Below are 20,625 nucleotides of genomic sequence, written 5' to 3'. Positions count from 1 at the left end.
GAAGAAATTAGTCTTTTCTTCACAGAGTGCCTTGCCACCAGCTTTTTCGTCCTCCAATTTGACAAAATAAGAACAAGCAAATGTAAGATTCCTTAGACCGCTGGATCATCCTTAGACCGCTGGATCATCCTCTGAGCTCTCTTCCTCTTGAGGGTCATGGAAAATCTAAAGCAAAGAAGATAAATATCTTGGGTTGGCAGTTCAACAAAGGCTTCAGCTTCTAGATAGTGTTTGTGGTTCTCTGAAATAACATGAACACAGTGATGTCATCCACGGACAAAGTCAGGGGAAGGGAGAACCGGCCTATTGGAACCTCTGGCTCCTGAAGTTTTCTCCTGATTCTGCATTTTTGGGTGGGAGCATGTCATGAAAATGTGTAGGGTTTCTTGTGTCTTTAATGTCAAGTTGGTTTTCTTTAGCACTGATCTTTGACTCCGAGGCATCCTTGATGAGACTCCGTAGGAATTAACAAAAGCTGCACATAGTCTCTTGCCCATTTGCTCCCCTTCACATTGCTGCTTGGCCCCTTCCTCCACATTCTTCAGCAGAAGACCCCCCCTAGGCAACGCCATTTTTTTTCCTGTGCACAGGATCCTCACCAGCCTATAATTTCTCCTTCTTGTATCATAGATCCTGACATCCCAATACTCATTTTTTGTCCTCTCCTTTTACCCATATTGCCTCAGCTACCATGTCTATCTGTGCCATGAAGATCTATATCCTCCTAGCCCTGCCTGCCTGACCTTCATTCTGATATTACAGTATATACCTGGAGAGTCATGTTAACAGGGCTTTGGCCTGTGGACTTCTCTAACCCTAGACCTAGTAGGGCTAACAGCTTCTGTTCATCCTTGCCTTAAAATAAGCCAGGGTGGCAAATCTTACCAAGATACACGTACACACACAAATAGGCATATTTTATATATTTATATATGTACACATAAACATAAAAAGCCACACACGTATTTCCATAGATATGTGTGATAGAGATAGATATACTTTAGTTGGGACTATCATCATACTCAGTACAATAAAGCACTCAGCATTGATAAAAATCAATCTAGTTATATGCAGACACAGGCACATATACACACACATATGTATCGTCATATGCAATTCAAACGTATACACACAAATAAAGACCATACTCAGACCCAGTGGAGGTAGCAGCAGTCTCCAAAGGGGTTACATAGAGATTATAAGTACATACATGTAGATTATGAAGACACTGACTATCATGACTTCAGAGGTCTGATGGTAATTTTGAAGGCCATCTAGCGCATAATAGCAGCTCACAGATAATTGCACCGCCCTAGGACCCTTTCACATTCAAGAGAATATTCAGGCTTCGTCCCAGGTGCCTTGCCAAGTGTTTGGCATACATCACAGCGTTTAAATCTCACAGTGACCCAGGAAAAGCAAACCTCAACCCTAGCTGTCTCTCTCAACACAACACAGATGGCCTGCGTTCCCTTTGGTTTTGAGAATGCTTTCACACGCATTACTTCCCGTTGATTTTGCGTGTTGCAATCACATTGTGGAGTAGGAAAGTTTGGCGTGGGCATCCTCAGTTTGCAGCTGAGACTACCAGTTTCAGTAGTTTTGTATATTTATTCCTTTGTTAAGTTCCCATGTGCTTATTATGTTCCTTATAACTTTCCTGGACTGTCCTAGGTATTAAAAAAAAAACAAATAAACAACAACAAAAAAAAACTGGGTGAGACAGAGGCTTGACTTCAAAATAGTTGTCATTTTCCAGGGGAGAAAGACCAGTAATATCACGGTATCACATGCCAGAGGCTGGGACAGAGACTTGGAAAAACTGGCTAGAGTAACTGGTTTTGCGGATGAAGTCAGCAGAGCTGGCCGGAGCGGGGGGTGGGGGGGGGTGGGGGGTGGGGGGGGGGCTTTGTTAGAAAAACTGTTTTTCTATGTAGTGCTTTTATCTGTGGAAAGGCTGCTTGGCTTCTGTGAAACTGTAAAGTTAGTCAAGTTCACCTTTGTGTTCTTGCAAGGGCTGGAAGGCAGAGGCGATCAACGGCAGCACGGTTTCTAAGTGCAATAGGAGTTCTTCAATTATTTAGGAATCAGTCGGATTTCTGCTTACCATGGCTAAATCGTTATGGTCACAAAAACCACATATTTTGAGTGTATCCTTTAAAACTGGCTGGGCAGTTACCTAACTCTTTTAGAAAATGGGTTACAGGTGAAAAAATTCCAACTCAAAACCACGTTAAATGTTATCTTTTCTATGACGATCATGTGGATTGTTTGGATTTGTTCTTTTCATTTCTACCTGCAGTTTCTGCAGTCTCTCTCCCTCTTCCCCACTGAATTCCACTCTTGACCCCTCACTCTGGCCCCCTCCACTTCATTCTTCATTGTATGGAGATTTCTGAGCATACTCACACAGGGGTTGCAGAGTAGCGTAGTATAGTGCCAACCCTCACTTTGAAAACTAGCGACAATTTCGCTTAGCCTTCTTTCATGCTTGTCTTCGTATTGTCACACCTTTGGGAGAGAGTGTTGCTTTCAAACAACTACAGCCTTTACTTTGTGAGCGAGTGAGAGCAGGAATACAGGAGGTATTGAAGAGAGCGGACATGGAAGGGATTAGAGGAGGAAAGGGAAGGCGGAAGTGATGTAATTATATTTTAATTCTTAAATAAATAAAAACTACGGTCCTATTATTTACAAGGTTCTGGAGGAGTGCCAAAGAAGAATGGGAATGTATATATATATTTTCAACCATCATCACTTTGGAGTTGGAAAGAGACACACACTTTAAGTGAGAAAAAATAAACAAGTTTTAATGAGATGTCACACGTGGCATTAGACCATCTAGGAGCATGCAGCTCACCTGGACGAGGTATTTCTGGCAGCTTTCAACCAGAAGAAACAACATGTACACGTTTTTGACTGAACACCTCAGACGAGAACAAAGCCCAATGCAAGCATAGCTACATAAACATTTTCTCTTTATATAAAGATATCATTGTTGTCACTGTCCTGGGAGCTCATTCAATTTGGACTTTAGGATAGCATATTTGCCTTTTTCTGTCACTGGAACTATGACTTCATTTGTTTCCTTTTCTTCCATTTTCTGTAAGTCAGCCTCCTTAGTTGGGGGGGGGTTAAGATATCTGGGAATGTACTATGCTAACTACATGCTAGTTCATAGGTGAAAAACTGGAAATCTATAATTACAGTACAACCGTGAGCCAACACCATCACCAGCAATACATATGGGCAGCAGCTTCAATTAAAAGAGTTTATGACTTATTTTATTAATGTGTCTGTCTGCGTGTGCACACCACGTGTGTGCAGGTGTCTGCAGAGGCCAGAAGAAGGCATGCAATTCCCTGGGGCTGGAGTCAGAGGCAGCTGTGAGCTGCCTGATGTGGATGCTAAGAAGCAGGACTCCAGTCCTTTGGAAGAGCAGAAAGTACTCATAACTGACAAACCATCACTTCATCCCCTCAGATGTAGTTTTATTCCCAGATGTATAAGCTGTGGTAGTATTTCCATACTAGAAAAAACTTAACGTAAATTAAAAGAGCATTGGAAAGTAAACTACAGTTCGTCTAAACAAGATGAGACATTATAAATGCATAACTTATTAAACATTGCTTACTTGTATGACATTGCATAATAAAAAACAGTATACAAAATTCTATATCCAAGAATGAGCTCACCTCTATAAAAAGTGCCTGGAAATGATATTGGAAGGTAACGTGCCAAGAGGTTAACACTGGTTGCTTCTGAAATGTAGGGTTATGACTGATTCTTATTTTATTTCTTTTTATACTTTTCTTTCTTTTTCAAATTTCCTACAGTAAGCATGTAATTACTTGCATAATCAGAAAAACATTTTTTTCTAAATAAAAAGACAAGCAAGTCTCATAATCCCAATGCCTAGAAGCAGATCAGCCAATCTGTTTTGAATGTTTCCAAGGCAGTGAACCAGGCAAAAAAGTAAGAAGGATGATTTCAGAGTCCCCAGGGGAGACTTGTATAGTTAGTTCCTAGGAAACCAGAAGTTTTAGCCACTCAAAACACATGTAAGTGTTTTTGGTGTGAATCAAAACCTTCCATTAGACATAATTTCAACAGCAGCTGTTACACAACCTGTATAAACTATTTTTGGTGTGAACCAAAATTTAAACAACATAGAAACTCTGTTAACTATTTCATGGTCCCATAGGTGCAAACCTCATCTACCACTAGCCAGGATTAGCTGCCTTTATTTAGGGGAAATGCCTGAAGTTATAGTGGGGCTGAGAAGAAAGGCTTGGCCAAGAATCAGGACAACCTTCCCACTGTCCCTGTAACAGCTTTGTGTTACTCCCTTTTTTGAAGGCTTTTGACATGGCTTTAAGAATCAACATATTAAAGGAAAGTCCTAAGGAATTCACAGCCATTCTCATAAGAACAACAGAACTATGTAAATAATGGCATCATATTCTCTTTCTTCTGGTTCCTCTCATCAGGAGTAAGCAATGTTAATCTGATGTGTATCTTTATACCTTTCTCTATGATTTATAACACGTTTAAACACACATAGTGGATAAAGTGCCTCCTCTACGTCTTTTATTTGAAAAAAAAAAGGACAAAATCCTGGGCCCCATCCTAGGATTTTTTTATTAATATTTATTTATTTATGTATTTATGTATTTATGTATTTATTTATTTATTTATTTATTTATTTTTGGTTTTTCAAGACAGGGTTTCTCTGTGTAGCCCTGGCTGTCCTGGAACTCACTCTGTAGAACAGGCTGGCCTCGAACTCAGAAATCCGCCTGCCTCTGCCTTCCAAGTGCTGGGATTAAAGGCTTGCGCCACCACCACCCAGTGCTTTTACCTCTTAATATATAATGAAGTTTATGTCTATGAGCAAAAATCATTACTTTTTGGTAGGTATTAGAGAAAATGAGAAGATGTAGCTAAAAGTGAATTATTTGGCTTGCAAAGGACACTTAATTTTTTCCTTTATTCTTGGAAATTTCATACATGTATACAATGAAATGTAATCATATTTACTACCATTGATCCCTTTAACTCCCCTAATATCACCCTGCCCAAATGTCCCCCTCTAAAGTCTATGGATTTTTTTTCCATTTTATTTTTATTTTAGATATTTTCTTCATTTACATTTCAAATTCTATCCTGAAAGTCCCCTATACCCTTCCCCTGCCCTGCTCCCCAACTCACCCACTCCTGCTTTTTTTTATAGCCTACCAATTCTAGTTAGTACTTCCCATGTGTGTATGTGCTTCTGGTATTATCTAGATCATGGGGAATCTATCAGTGGATATAGACTAGATAAAGAATAACTTTCCCTCCACTGACAACAGCTTGCCAGTAAGGAGTGAGGTTTAGATATCATCCACCCCCATCTATGCTGGAAACCTGGCTAGCTTGAGCTTGTGAAAGTTGTCTATAGGTAAGCACAACTGCTCTGGGTTCATGAGTGCAAACAGCCATGGCATGACTAGAAGACAGTAGTTTGTAGCCTGTCTCCCCATCCTCCAGCTTACCAAAAAAATGTTTTAAACAATGTTGAAAAATAAAGGCTAGCTTAGAAGATATCTAGAACACATACAGTGATAGTCCTAATGGTAAAAAGATCTTGCAAATTGAAAAGTGCGTTAAGAAACATTCTGAGATACTGTTAGTTACCAAGGTGCAAGTTAAGAAATACTCTTTGAATCACCAACTATGAAAGAGAGAGGAAAATTTAGGTGACAGAGAAGCTAATCTCTTACATAGACTCAAAAATGGTGTTACCTGAATGACCAGTCAGAATCCCTAATCACTTTCTGTCAAATATAACTGTCATTCATTTTCAGCTTACACCTGCATATCATGAGAGTCCATCCATGGACCAAGCCCATGCTGTTTAGCTCCTTTGTCTGCTGGCTAGAAGTAAATCATAACTATATACTGCAAGTATGTGCTCAAGTATTTTATCAGAGATGCTGATAAAATCAGAGTGGATGACCTGTGTCTGGACCACCTACTAAAACAGATATGTGTGTCCCTTTGTTTTTCTGGGGTTGAACCATTTCTTTATAAAACCTTATTACTAGACCCATCTGATGTAGAGTTTGGTGGGAATGATCAACCCTAGGTCATGATGAGCATTTGTAGTCACAAGCATACTGTTTTCCTATCATCCATTTGTTCCATTTATACTAGGGCCCAAAGCATACAGGTTATTTTCTAAAGGCCTATAATTAACCTGTCTTAAGTCCTTGAGGTCTACATTGTGATTATCTCCATAGGCTTGCTATAAATTCCATCTAGCCATTTCCCTGCCCCTATAGGATATAATGGTCATGTGCTCCAAACAGCATTGTTAGTGTATAGATGCTGCAGAGTGCTTTCTTATTTTGGCCTCTGCTCAAAGTATAGGGAATTTGCATCACCTAGCATATGGGTCAGGACAGGCCTCCTGTCTTTTACCTAGGTTGTAATTGCTTAGCCCCCTACTCACTGGCACCTAAAAATTTATTAATGTGGTAAGCCCTTTAATCTTCACAAGGGTTACCCTCCATGCTGTGAGTAATTGTGTATTGCTCAAGCTTCTAGTGTGAAAGCAATTTCTTGTTTTGGTTAAGTGGATCAATGGGACATTCTGTGGGATAGCCAGCTTTCTTAAACTATTTTACAGTGGAAGCTTAGAGAGTTAACAGAGCTATGTAGCACAATGACAGAGGTCTATTGTTGTGTGAGGGTGTGGCTCAGAGGTAGAGTGTTTACATGACATATAGAAGAACTCTGGAGTCAATCTCCAGCACCAAAAAAGAAAGAAAGAAATATCTCACAAATATGTATTCATGTCTAATTTATATAGATCTGAACCTTCTTATTATGTTTTCTAAACAGTATAGAAGGGAGGACCTTAACATGTTAAATACTTAAAGGCCACATATCAAATACCCAAAGATGTTGTCTTAGTTAGGGTTTTACTGCTGTGAACAGACACCATGACCAAGGCAACTCTTATAAGGACAACATTTGATTGAAGCTGGCTTACATGTTCAGAGTTTCAGTCCATTAGCATCAAGGTGGTATCAGGGCAGCATCCAGGCAGGCATGATCCAGGCAGAGCTGAGAGTTCTACATCATCTGAAGGCTGCTAGTGGAAGACTGACTTCCAGGCTGCTAGGACTAGGGTATTAAAGCCCAAGTCCACAGTGATACACCCATCCCCACAGTGACACACCTACTCCAACAAGGCCACACCTCCAAATAGTGCCACTCCGTGGGCCGAACAGATACAAACCGTCACCAATGTGTTCATCTTCTCTAACAAATATGCCACCTCTGACACAGAAATAGAAAGTAGGACAATAATTTGATGATATTACAACATCTGTCATCTCCTACAATCTTCCCCACTCCGGAAATTAGAATGGAGTAATTCATCATAGATCTGATTCTTACACATTGGATCTTTAAGAGTGATACAAATTTCAATATCTTCCTGATGAAAACAATATCACCTGTGCAATTCTCCATCTTCAAACTTTTAAACAATTGACAGAACCATGCAGTGGATAAGCAAAAAAAAATGTACTTTACATTTATATTTTATTGCATTGGCTTTATCATTTGTTTCTGAGTTCTATCCTACCAGCCCATCTAATTTTTGTACGCATTTCAAAGTTACAGACAAAAGACCATTCCTCTTGAAACACTGCTGCATGCATGTCTTTCAAGATCAATGTTCACTCCCAGTTTGTTGTTGTTGTCGTTGTTATTTGTTTTGTTTTGTTTTGTGAACAGTTTCTTTGTTCATGGTTCCTTTCAGGTCAATTTTTCACATAATAACATTAAAAAAGTTGATCTTTTTGACAATGCATGTAGCAAGCTTAGTCTACCATTCAAGTGTGTCTCCCCAAACATACCTGTTCACCTGGAACAAGCCTTCCTGGGTGAAGAAACACGCACAACACATACCTTAAATATTCCCTTGTACACCAGTTAGGCAAGTGTTTCTTCCTTCTGAATGCCATGTGACCTGAAGAAAAATCTCAATTAACCACTGGAGAGTTGTGCCCCTGGCCAGCTGGCACTAAGAGTTACCAAGTTTCACAAAGACAGATGTTGCTGAAGCAACAGGACACTCCTGCTTGTTCTGAAGCATCAGGCGCCCCCTTTCCTGTCCCTTGAAATAGAACATGTCTCTGATTCTCCCTACAGTGCTCTGACACCCTGGTCATAATTTGCCACAGTAACAAAACTCTAAGCACCCACGACTCTATTAAAAGCCAATGACTAATTCCTTGGCCCCCAAATAAGTCCCCAAAGAAGACAGGGAGTCACTTTAAATCCAAGTACAGTACAAGTGGCAGATTTCTTTGGGAAAGCCTCATTTTAATTCAGTCTTGCAGTTTCATGTCATCTGTGAAAAAAAAGAAGAAATGAGCCTCACTTAGCTTTAGTTCGGATGTAAGGACCTTAGGAGGAAGTGGAAGAAGAGCCTTCAGCCATAAGTTCTGGCTCTGAGCCTAAATGCTCACCCATATTAAGAGAAAACAAACCAGTCATGGTGACCCATGCCTGTAATCCTGGCACTCTAGAAGACTAGAAGAACAGTATGCATTCAAGAGCATCTAGAACTACAAAGAAACTAGAAGGAAAGTGAGAGCTAACTACCACGACCAGCTCAGTGAGAGTGCTTGCTTAGCATATGAAAAGGTTTGTTTGATCTCTGATAACCAAACCTGTTTTTAATAAAACAATAAATCTCAAGTTTGGGTCAAAATTAAGGAGAAAAAAATCAAATTTCAAATCTGGATACTTCTTACCCATATTAGTGCTACAATTTATACAAAAGATGAAGCAAAGGCCAGAAAATATGGATGTGGAAATTTAGCTGTGAGCCCTAGCTCCCTATCATGGGAGATAAACCTTTCTCCTGGCTTAAGGGGCCAGATTAATGAACTGAATCATATTTAGCTCTCAGCGTGACATGTCTCCTAGAGAATTCTAATTCCATTACAGTGGAGCATTTTCTTATTGTCATCACACAAGGATTGGCAGGTACAGGGAAATTGTAGGCTCCAGCTTCTCTCTCAGCAAGCCTTTTCTCTCGATTCAGAGCAGATCTGAGGCCACCTGCTATGCTATCCCTCTAACTTTCCGCACCACCAGCCCTTAGGTCTGAGCTCCAAGCCCTGATGTGCTCTCCCGAGCTTCTCACAGAATTTCCTCATGTCTCTCATGCTTCCTCCCCAGGCTCTTAGCCAGCCCTACTGTGCCCCAGTGACCTCCTTCCCCAGGGAGGTTTCCAAGCTTAATTGTGCTCAAGTGTGTGCTGGCCTTTACAGGCTTCTCCTCCAGTAAAGTAGCCTCCCTAATTTAGCTCTCTGGATCCATTTAGATCTCTAATTGAGCTGTCATTTGGAGAGTGTGTCTTGCCCAGCCCTGCCCTTGATTTTCTTTGTATTCTGGTGATCTGTTTGTTTCCCCCCGGGTCTTTACAAGTTGAGTTAAAATCAAATCTACATGCCACATTCGTGGCTGTAATGAAATGCTTTTAAATCTCTGTTCAAAGTGGTTGTTTGCATTATATTCCAAATGTTCTCTTTGGAATGCCAAAGCTTTTTCCAGCAGCAACAAGCCACTGGAGAAATAAGCATTAGGTGCAAATCAAGCTAGATCAGTAAAGTGGGAAGGCATTGCTTTCTAATTGGGAACTGTGACATTAGAAACCCTCTCCATTGGTGTGTTTCCATCTTCTGTGATTTCTTCTGTGTAGTAGGGAAGAAGTTGCCAGAAAATATGAAGATGAAGAAGCGAATTACAGCCTGGCATATTGGTACATAACTAACTGTAGTTCTAGCTCTTGGGAGGTAGAGACAGGGGGATCAGAAGTTCTGAGTCTTCCTTCCTTGTATAGCAAGCTCCAAGCCATCTGGAGCTACGTGAGACCCTTGTCTCAAATGCCTTTCCTCTCCCTCCCCCAAAACAAGCAAATTACATCCACCCTGTGCTTGTAACATGATTTGCGCAACTAGAGCCCGTGCCCGGTCTGAACTTAGACCCCATCCGAATCACATGAAGTGGTGTTGGGAGGGTCTGAGAATGTGCATTTGTGACATTTGGGGCAGGTGCTGTTGGACTAGTGTAAACATATGGAGAACCTCAGCTTTAGGGGCTGTGCTGAAGAGACAGGAAGGTCAAGGGACTCTGGACCCAGGGGAACTCATGCCGAGGCAAGGATTGCATCACATGATCTGTAAGAGGTCCTAGCTGGCCGAAAGCAGGACTCAGGTGTCTACTCATGGGTCTCAGTAGTTATAGAGTACAAGTTAACCCAAGTTGGGCCTTGTGACAAAAGCCTTGCTCTTTGTGGAGTTTTTCTAATTCTTGCTGTCATGTCTCATTCTTCCCACATGAGGAGAGAGTGGTGAAGGAAAATGTGGCACTCATCTTCCCTGGAACCAGTGGCCCATGATGAGCCCTGAGTTCCAGAGCTGTAGCAGTTGAGAACTACCTACAGTAACTCTCAGGCTGATGGCCCCATGTGGTGGCTGAGAATGCACATCTTTGAAAAGCCCAAGCGACACTGACTTCTTGACAGAAGGGGCTACGAAGTAATCTGTGTCCTTAAGACTGAGGGGCCTGTGACAGTGAGAGACCGGCAGAACAGGGGCAGTTTAAATATATACTGAGGATTTCATTGTCATGGGTCAGATTTTTCTAGAGTTATGACTTTGCAAGAACTCTGCCAGTTTACATACAATTGCAAACTAGTCTTTAAACCATTGTTTGGATTAGGTAGTTTGGGTTCAGGGAAGAGAACTAAGAGTGCAGAGTTCTATGACGCTTTAGAGGTGGCATTCTCTCAATTTTTTTATTTGCTTCATGAATGGCAGGCCAAAAATTCCATTTCTTGCAATGAATAAGTAGCTTCAGAGAGCGTATGTGACTTTCCTAATATTCTATAGCTTATGACACTTGGATCCCAACTGTAGTCTAGCTCTAATGCCCTTCCTCCATGTTTACAATTGCCTCGACTTTATTCTTGAGACACCCAACCTTCAGCAACTCCAAGGCAATGCTGGCAGTCACAGTACAAAGAGTATTCCTTCTCCAGGAATGGGTTTGTTTGAAGAAAGCCTAAGACTCCTAAAGTTGTACAGCATCTCTGGGTGATATCCTGTATCCAGTGATTGCTCAAAGGTGGCTCAGAAATATCTGGCTCCCTGTGGTAAACCACGATCTCTTGGATATTCCATTGGAGATCGTCTGAAGTGTCCCTGAAGCCCTCTTAATTTTCACATCCTTCTCTGGTCAGCACTGTTATCTTTTCCCCTGTAGGTGTTTATCCCAAGAGTGCCCCTTATCCTTCTACCCAGATGCTCTGGTTCAGCCTGCTTTCTTGGGAAGATTATCTGTTTCTAAGATCACAGGTCAATTCAGTAGAGGAGTCAGGACAGGAACCAGTGCCTTCCTATGCCCAGCTTTTGAGAGGCACCGGGCAGATCTCCTACCCTGATTCCTTTTCAGGCTTCAGCACATCCATCCAGGCACTTAGGGTACATGACCTTAAGGATAGGTCAGAATATGGTAGGAGAAATTCACACACACCCTGGATCCCACATTCTGATAATGCCCAGTAATTCTGTATGATTCCTCTAGGGCAAGGCATTTGACCCTGCCCAAGTGAACAGAGGTCAAGAAATAACAAAGATCACGTAGACTGGTCAGAGTTTATTACCCAAAGGCCCTAGAACAAAGGGGATCTGGCCTTTATTCCTACACCTCTGCCCCAGGACAGAAACTCACAGGAATGATAGAGGGTTCTGGTACATCCTGCAGAAGCATTTCCTGGTTTGGTGTAGCAAACCCCAGGGTTTCACAGCAGTCTACTGCTCTGGAATCCATCTTCCTTCACTTATGTGCTAGCTGCTGTAAAAGCCTTGTTTGGGGGTTGACATAGTGAAAGTTTATGTCATGGCCCTTTGATTGCCCCATGGAGCAGCAATAATAGAATTTGCATAGATTCCTTTACTATCTTGTTTAGTGCTTCCTAGTGGCACCAAAGCCAGAGGAAGCCAGGTCCTGGATTCTTAGCAGCTCACTTGCCTTGGGGGAATCACTTCTGACATAGAAAGCTGAGGAGGATCTGAGGAATGCTTGGAACCCCAGCTACCAATCATGTTAAATTCCTATGAGGTCACAAATCCTACAATGGTAAAAATACAGTCACAATGCCCAGAAGCAAGCAGGACAGGAAGACCATACGTGCACATCTTAGAAGAAGACAGTGAGCCTGTTGAGAGATGGCCAAGGCTTGAATGTAAGAATCAAGGGGTAAAACAAGGCTTTCCAAATGATGTGCTATGTTTATGGAGGAAGAAATGGCAGTAGGTCATTCTGAAAGGGGGACTGAATTTGTCAGGAGACATAAACAATCCTGTTAAAGTATTTTAAAATAAACCTTTTAAAAGAATTATTTACTTGATTTATGACTATATATGTGTAGCTGTGTGGGTTTAATTATTTTTGCACCAATGTAATACATGTACAGAGATTATTTGGTTGTCTGTACTTTCATGTATTTTGGAAGCTTTAAAAAAAGGTAAGTTTAAAAGAAAAGACAAACACAAGGAATTCAATGGAGAAATCTGGTTCAAAGATAATCATCTTGATGTACATTGTTTTTATTATGTTATTATGTGTTTCCAGTTAGTTTTTTTATCAATGGGTTCTACATATATACATGTACTTATACATTTTATTATATACATATATTTATTATACATGTATCATTACTCATGCATATACACATGTATTTATATTATTTAGTTAAGTTTATATAGTAAATATATTTAACCAACTTCAGATTTAAAACCTTTTGAACTGAACAGGTACACTTTTTAAAGAAGAATTCAGCACAACATTGATTTACATAGTATTTACATTTATTAAACACTAAAAGTAATCTAGAGATGATTTAAAGTATATGAGGGAATAAGGGTAGGTTATATGCAATTGCTACACCACTTTATACAAGATGCTAGAGCAATTACAAAATTCGGTGTCTCAGGGATTCTGAAACCAGTCCCCTGTGGACAGTGAGCTGATTGGATATACGTATCTATGTTTAAATGCATACATATATACTTGATTTCCCAATAAAGGGTACCATGTTACCCAGTGTTTCATGTCTTGTGGAGTCTTTGTATTTGTGCCAAGTAGAGAGAGCAAGGGCAAATTAAAGAAATTACTCCATTCAAACTTAGTTCAATGAACCAATGATATTTGTGTGTGTGTGGAGCGGGGCCACAGGTAAGGGGTTACTTACAGGAACATGGGCAATTCAGGCAACTGCTTTTCCAAAAAGCCTGACCTCAGCATGAGCTACTACTCACAAAAAGCTGCATTACCAGCAGACCCTGGGCAACTTACACATTTCTCTACCATAAAAGAATTGCTTCTTCCCCACCAATTGTTTCCCATCTTTATAACCCCTTACCCAGTTTCATGAGCCTTATGGGGAAAGTTAATTTCTCAAAAAAAAAAAAAAAAGACATACAAAAAGCCAATACATTATTTCAACATGCTCATTGGGGCTTGATGGTGCAGGCCTGTAACTAACTCCAGCTACTTGGAATATTGACAAGGATGAATACATGTTTAACCTTCTTGGGCTACAAAGTAATTTCAAGGCCAGTCCAGGAACCTCAATGAGAATCTATCACAAAATAAAGGATAAAAACTGAGCTGGAGAGAGAGACATAGTTTGGTGATGGAGGGACAAGACCCAATCCTAGACACGTGTACTCAAAACGCTCAGTATGGCAGAAACGAAAATCATAATGTGGCAACACCTCACTCTAGTTAAAAATGACAAAATGAGAAAGAAAACAATTGCCGGTGTGGATGTAGAGAAAAGGAAGCCTTTACGAACTGTTGTTGCGGGTGCAAATTAGTACATCCATTATGAAAAAAAAATGTATGGAGCTTCCTCAAAACATTTAAACATAGAATTACCTAGAACCAGACACAGAATTATCTAGAAATCCCCATTCAGTATACATATCCAAAGGAAATGGCATCACTATAGAAGAAGAGACATCTTCACTCATGTTAGTCACAATGGCTACAACTTACATTTTTACATTTAACTTAAATGTCTAATAACAGGGAAACTGGGAAGTGGTTGAGTAAGGCAGTCATCCGTAGAAGGTGGCCAGCAGCTTAAGTTGCTGGAAGGACTAAAGGCTGGTACTTTACCCATCAATAAGGCATCTATAGCTGGACGTTTTTGAAAAACGTTTTCGTTACAAACAGAAGATAAATGTAATGCTGGGCGTGGGGGCCCTCCCTGATGTCTGAGCATATGCTGAGGAAGGAAGATACAGAGCCAGAGGCCTGCCTGAGCTAGGTAATGAGTGTCTCAAAAACAAATCACTCAGTTGGGAAAGCGCTTGCTGTGCAAGGAAAAGGACCTAAGTTCAATCCCCAGACCTCGTGTTCTTAAAAAAAAAAAAAAAAAGGAAAAAGCCAGGGTTAGTGTCCTTTTGTAATCCTTACCACCACCACCACCACCGAGAGAGACGGAAATAAGCAGATTGCTGGCTGGCTAATCACCCCATGCTTACTTAGTGATTTCTAGGCTGTTGAAAGACCCTGTCTCAACAAACAAGATGATGACCTTTGGCTTCCATGTACAAATGGACACGTGAAAACCTCGCCACCCATAAGAACACATATACACCTGCGTGCGCGCGCGCACACACACACAGAAAAAGGAGTCTGGAGAAGTGGCCCAGTTGGTAAAACATTTGCCATACAAGTCTGAGAACCCCAGTTCAGATCCCCAGCACCCACATAAAAATGACTGCAACCCCAGTGCTCACAGGGTTGGGAGTAGTGATAATGGTGGTAGGGGTGCTTGCGTAGTGTGCCCTTCCAGGACCTGGGTTTGCTGTCAACACTACATGATGACTCCACAGCACAGGTAAATGTAGACTCACAGCAGGCATGCCCTTTAAAAGTGGAATATAGGGGCAGGGAAATGGCTCAGGGATGAAGGTGCTTGTCACAAGACCTGAGAACCCCAAACTTACAGAAGGTGGAAGGTGAGAACTTAACTCCCTCAAATTGTGTGCTGATCGCCACACGTGCACACAGACACACAATCACACAAAATAAGCAAGCGCAATAATTTTAAAGACTGTTGAAAAAGCATGGCTGTGTGAGTTTGGAACCGCAGTCCCAGAGACACCAGGCCTTCAAATGTCAGTGGTGTGCAAACGATGCGCCCCCAAGAGCACAAACACACAAAGCTGCATATTACTTTATGCGCATCCTATAACATAACCAACCCCCTATTTGCAGCGAGTAAATTCAGTTTCTCCTACTATAAAGTCTCCCTGCCGGTTTGAAGGATCGGTAGGCCGTTTGCCAATTGCATTCTAGAAAGTTCCTGGTGCTTCCATAAGCTTTCGAAGTAGCTAGTGGGAATAATTCCCCTTAGCTCCAGCCTATCTTCCCAGATAGCAAAACTGCAGTCCTTCGAAATTCAAAGACTTGTCTTATCCTGCCTGTTAGTCATGAAGCCTAAGTGGGACTCCAGAAATCCCATGCACGCTCTCCCTCCTCTTGCCACATTCCCGCCCCTCCCCACGCACCGCCATCCCCCCTCCCCTCGCGCTTTCCCGCTCGGCCGCCTGGCCTATGGCAAACGCCAAGAATTAATTAGGGGCGGGGATGGAGGAGCGTCTGTCAGGAGATCGCCATATTTCTGTACGGCCCAGGGGCAGCCCTGGCAGTCGGTGGGTCAGGAGAGGTGCTGACAAGGCGGGGCGGGCAGACGCTGGGTTCCTCCGGCTTCACCCCTCCCGCTGGGGACAGGTGGCTGCAGCGCGCCCCGCCTCTGCCAGCTGCGAGTGGGAACGAGAGAGGGCCAGTCCGGGACGGCCACCGCCAGCTGCGAGTCGGGGGACAGCGCGATCTAGTGCGGGGACAGCCGGCCCAGGGGTCCGGCAGCAGCAAACCGGTATCCTGGCGGCCAAAAAAATGCTCCTGTACCGAGGGGCCCCTGCGGGCCCCGGAACGCCGGGAGGCGGACTGGCCCGGGCGGGCAGCGTCCCGCAGGCCTTCAGGATCCGCCTGAGCACGGTAGGTCCGGGGGCCCCCGAGGGGACGGACTCGCGCGAGCGCGCCCGGGTCCCAGGGCTGCGGGGGGCGCGCGGGGAGGGCTGGGCGAGCTGAGGCCTCACGCGGGACGGAACCTTCTCTCGCCCCCAGATGAGCCCCCGCTACCTCCAGAGCAACTCCAGCAGCCACACGCGACCCTTCAGTGCCATCGCGGAGCTGCTAGGTGAGTGACGAGGGCGGGCCGGGTGGCGGGTCGCAAGCCCGAGGCAGAGGTGCCAGCGTGGTGCGGTGGACGCAAGAGGAATGCACGAGGCGCGTGGGGCGGGTCCTCTCGGGACGGGCTGGGGGAGCTCGGCCACCGTGATCTCTTAGGGAGGGGGACAGGGAGGGTAGGGTGGGGTGGGATGGGGTAGGGTGAGGTGGGGTGGGGTGGGGTAGGGGGGCGACGGGACTAGATCGTGCCTGGAAAGCCGAGGAAGCGAGGTGTGTACTAAGAGTTTGGTAGGGTTCCCGCGCTGTTGTTCTGTCTGGATCGTGATGTTCCAGTCACTTTAGGATTCTTAGTTAATAATCAAAGAGCAATGCATAAAAATATCGGGCCCCGAAGCGACTGGATTTGACCAAGGCTGGCGACCGACAGAGGGCCCCAGGCTGGCAAAGGAACAGTGCAGAGGGCCCTGTAGAGTAGTTGGAAAGATCTGGAAATGACTTCTTTAACTTTAGAGACTTAAGTCTAGGAATGATGGGCCATCTCTTAGATGATGACACGAGTGCATTTGGCTCCCGGAGACTGCAGAGGGCTGGGTCCGTAGTCCACGAGCGCCCTCACACCGCTGGAATGAATACGGAGGCCTTAAGGACTTAACCTCTGGGTGCACCGGTGCTCGCTCAAAAAAAAAAAAAAAAGGAAAAAAATTCACTTGATTCCTTAGAGCTGAGTGCATCGCTTCTGCACTAATGTACTGTTCAAAAGGCAAAGATGAAAAGCAGTTCTGCGCAAAATGCAGCAGAGCAAGCACATTATAAATATTTCAAAAACTGAAAGAAGGAAGACAGATTTATATGGCTAGTTAGCACAGAACAAGACTCTTGAAAATGGTTTCAGAGCCACATGAATGAACCCCAGTGGGGACGTAAGCCACCACTGTGGCCATGCCAGGAGACTTGTTTTCCTAAAGATGTCGGTGAGCCACAGGAAGAGTCAGAAGAGTTATTTGGAAGGTGCTGGAGGATTCTGATGATTAGTTTGGCTATGAGCCCAAATGGTATAGAGTAGGTTGCTGATTGCTTTCTAGAAAGTTCAGGAGGAAAGTAACATTGATGATACAGCTTGAATTTCCAGACTGAGGTGACTCTATCGTTTAGGTTTTCCCCTATGGTTTTTTCTTTTTCTCCTTCCTTCCTTCCTTCCTTCCTTCCTTCCTTCCTTCCTTCCTTCCTCCCTTTTTTTTTCTTTTGAGATAGCGTCACATTATGTAGTCCAGTTGACCTGAAATTTGCTGTGCAGATCAGGCTGGCAGTCAGCACACAAAGATGTGCCTGTGTCTGCCTCCCAATGCTAGGATTATAGGCTCTTGCCACTGTACTCAGCTCACTGGATGGTATTTTTAAAGCATTAAATTAAAAAACATAGACCTGGGCTAATGTGTGTATATTATGTACATATATGTGTATACACAGATTTTCTTATAAAAAAAAAACCAAGTCACAAATATTAACAGGGAAAAGGAACATCAGAGTGTTTATTGATAATCCCAAACTTTCTTTTTTACTTTTTCTTCAAGTGTTTTCTCTACTTCCTCATGAATTTTTAGGAAATCACTCATTTGATAAACATTTATTAATCATCTACTATGCACAGGGTCACCAAGATAGGTAGAAAAATGGATATGACCAAGTTCTACTTTATTAACAGGTATGATGAAACATGTAAAAAGGTTTTATCATTTCTGTAGCAACCTAGTAGAAAAGGACGTGTGCAAAGAGAAGCACACACGTGCTGCAGGCGTACAGAAGAGGAGGGACTTAAGATTATCAGGACCAGAAGGGGGGTCAGAAAGACTTCGTAGAGGAGGGGACACTTGAGAAGAGATTTAAAGGGTTGGGACATGTGGATATGGTGAGTGTAGGGACATTCCACTCACAAGTAACAACTGGATGAGCAAAACCATGAAGAATATCCTCTAGGTCTTTGAATTTAATTAGAGCACTGAGTTCACAAATAGGAGACTGTACACCTTTAAAGAGTTTACAACAGGCTTTCGAAAATAACGTTGTAGCTTTAGCCTTGGAAGTGGGTGGCATTTTTTTTTCTCTTTCCAAGTTGAGTAAACAAAGGTCTGGGAAATTAGTGTACTTTTCTAAGGTTACATGTCTAGTAAGTGACACTTTGGGCTGCAAGCACAGGTCATTTTACTTCAAATTCCAAGTAGGAAATGAGGTTAGAAAGGTGAGCTGGAACCAGGATGTGACTGGGAGGCTTGGCATTTGACCTGTTAGCCTGACAAGGAGACGTCCTGATTAGATCTCTGCTTCAGGATGGTTGGTCTCACAGGAGTGTAGCTGGAGACGTGGATTTTAATGACTGGTTCTGAAGCAATTGCAGTAATACCAATGAGCAAGAGTAAACCTTGTGTACTAAGAAAAGGACCTTAAGAGTGGGAAGAGCAAGATACAACAGAGCCTGAGGGCATCTAGAGCAGAAGGACAGATGGATTAAAGATGACTTTTAAAAACGATTTCTTTTTTTATGAGTATGAGTGTTTCACCATGTATCTAAGTGTCCCACATGCATGAGTGCAGTGCCCATAGAGGCTAGAAGTAGGTGTTGGTTCCCCTCGAACTGGAATTATAGACAGTTGTAAGCCAACATGTGGGTACTGGGAACCAAGCCCAGATTCTCTGCAAGAGCAGCAATTGATTTTTAACCACTGAGCTATCTCTTCAGTCCCATAAAAACGACTTTTTAAATAGGAATCAAACTCACAGTTTCACACATACCAGGCAAGTATTCCACTGAGCTAAAACTCCAGTCCCTAAAGTGGGTTTTGAGATTTATGCTTGCCATTTGAATGTAGAAACTCACTGTGTGTGTTTGTCTCTGTCTCTCTCTCCCTCCCTCTCCCTCTCTCTCTCCCTGCCCCCCCCCCCGTGTGTGTGTGTGTGTAAAAGTAGCCTTGTGACCAAAGATGATGACCTTATATATTTAAGTATTTGCAAGCCTGTCCCTGACAACCGTGCAAATATCCACGAACTGGAACAGGAACAGATAGGAGGCTTGTGAAATACCATTTCAAAGCAGTCTCCCATCCTTTATCTCTCTTGTCACTGAACAACTTGCTAAACATCTCCCCACCCCCGCTCCCCACCAGGTTCTGGTGAAGTATGAGTCTTCTGTTACAGAACAGTTTTAGAAGACAGGGGATCCTGTGGACTGGGTGCATATGTAACAGCTTAGGATATTAAGGATTCTCATGTTCTTATTAAAGTAATTTGGTAGTCAAAGGCAAGGTGGAGACAGCCCTCTCACTAAGGGATTAGCATGGACCAGGACAGGAGAGCTAAGACTCTACTAGTCTATGAAATTGTGAAGCCAGACTAGACAGATGAAGATAGGGTAGCTTTCACCCAGCTATTAGGTAAAGAAGATTAAGTGTTCTCTCATTGAATCTGTTCATAGCCTAAATGGTCTGGGCTCAGGTAGGTAATAGAGTCCCTGGGATGTGATAAGATATGCTTGCTACGTGTGTTGGCTGATTCTTACGGAGCTGAACAGCAAGAGGTAGGATTGAAACTGCCTGCCTTGCTAGTGCATTGCAAGTTCATCCACTGAGGTGAGGCTGGTCAAGTTGTTATCATTTCATTTGTTGAGGAAAGGCCACATAGAACCAGAAAGTAAGTGCAAAGCTCTGCCTGTTGGCCCACGCGTGCTGATCTCTATTCCCCTTATACTCCATCAGACACTAATCTCTCTTGGGCCCCATACTTTCTACACTTTATGAACCCTCAGCTCATGTATGACTGCTCCAGACAGCTACCATGTAACTCAGGAACTGCCTCTGTTCAGATTATTTGATGCACGCCTATAAAACAAACAAACAAACAAAAACAATCTAGTAATGATGTTTGGCCAAAATTTTCATGAGAGAGAGAGAGAGAGAGAGAGAGAGAGAGAGAGAGAGAGAGAATTGATTTTATTGATTTTGTTAGAAACCCGCAAATTGATTCATTTCGTGTCCCAGTGTATACGTGTGTAACTGGAGTCAATGTGTGTTACGTGTTTGAATTGTGAATGTCCACAAAGTATTAGGAAAAAGTCCCTGATAGTCATCATTTTCCATGTATAAATGATATCCAGCTGGTTGACAAGTTGTATTGGTCTCAATGGCTTTGGCTGTCTACCAGCAGGAGTGACTGATAAAACCCTGCGTGCCAAGTCAAATTTCCTGAGTGCTGACAGATATAAAATGCTAGGTCCTTCTGATGGTTAAGGAACAGAAA

At 42.9% G+C, this 20,625-nt stretch overlaps 1 protein-coding gene across 5 annotated transcripts in view; it reads left to right on the top strand.

Moving 5' to 3' along the window:
- Window positions 1-15,725: 15,725 nt before the first annotated feature.
- The window catches only part of Morc4 (microrchidia 4), a 50,058-nt gene continuing 45,158 nt past the window's right edge, over window positions 15,726-20,625 (top strand). For 2 of the 5 annotated variants that reach the window (NM_001193309.1, NM_029413.4), the window contains exons 1-2: window positions 15,764-16,146; window positions 16,276-16,348. In NM_001193309.1, coding sequence (NP_001180238.1) covers window positions 16,045-16,146; window positions 16,276-16,348 — 175 coding nt within the window. In that variant the 5' untranslated portion in view covers window positions 15,764-16,044. Of the gene's footprint in view, window positions 16,147-16,275; window positions 16,349-20,625 lie in introns of all 5 variants that reach the window. The other 3 variants (XM_006528619.4, XM_011247761.3, XM_006528618.3) reach the window with 3 other exon arrangements.

The sequence above is a fragment of the Mus musculus genome, chromosome X (genome assembly GCF_000001635.26).
Source record: "Mus musculus strain C57BL/6J chromosome X, GRCm38.p6 C57BL/6J".
Taxonomy (NCBI): Eukaryota; Metazoa; Chordata; class Mammalia; order Rodentia; family Muridae; genus Mus; species Mus musculus.
Note: the sequence above shows the minus strand (reverse complement) of the source record. Positions and strands in the feature narration are given on the sequence as shown.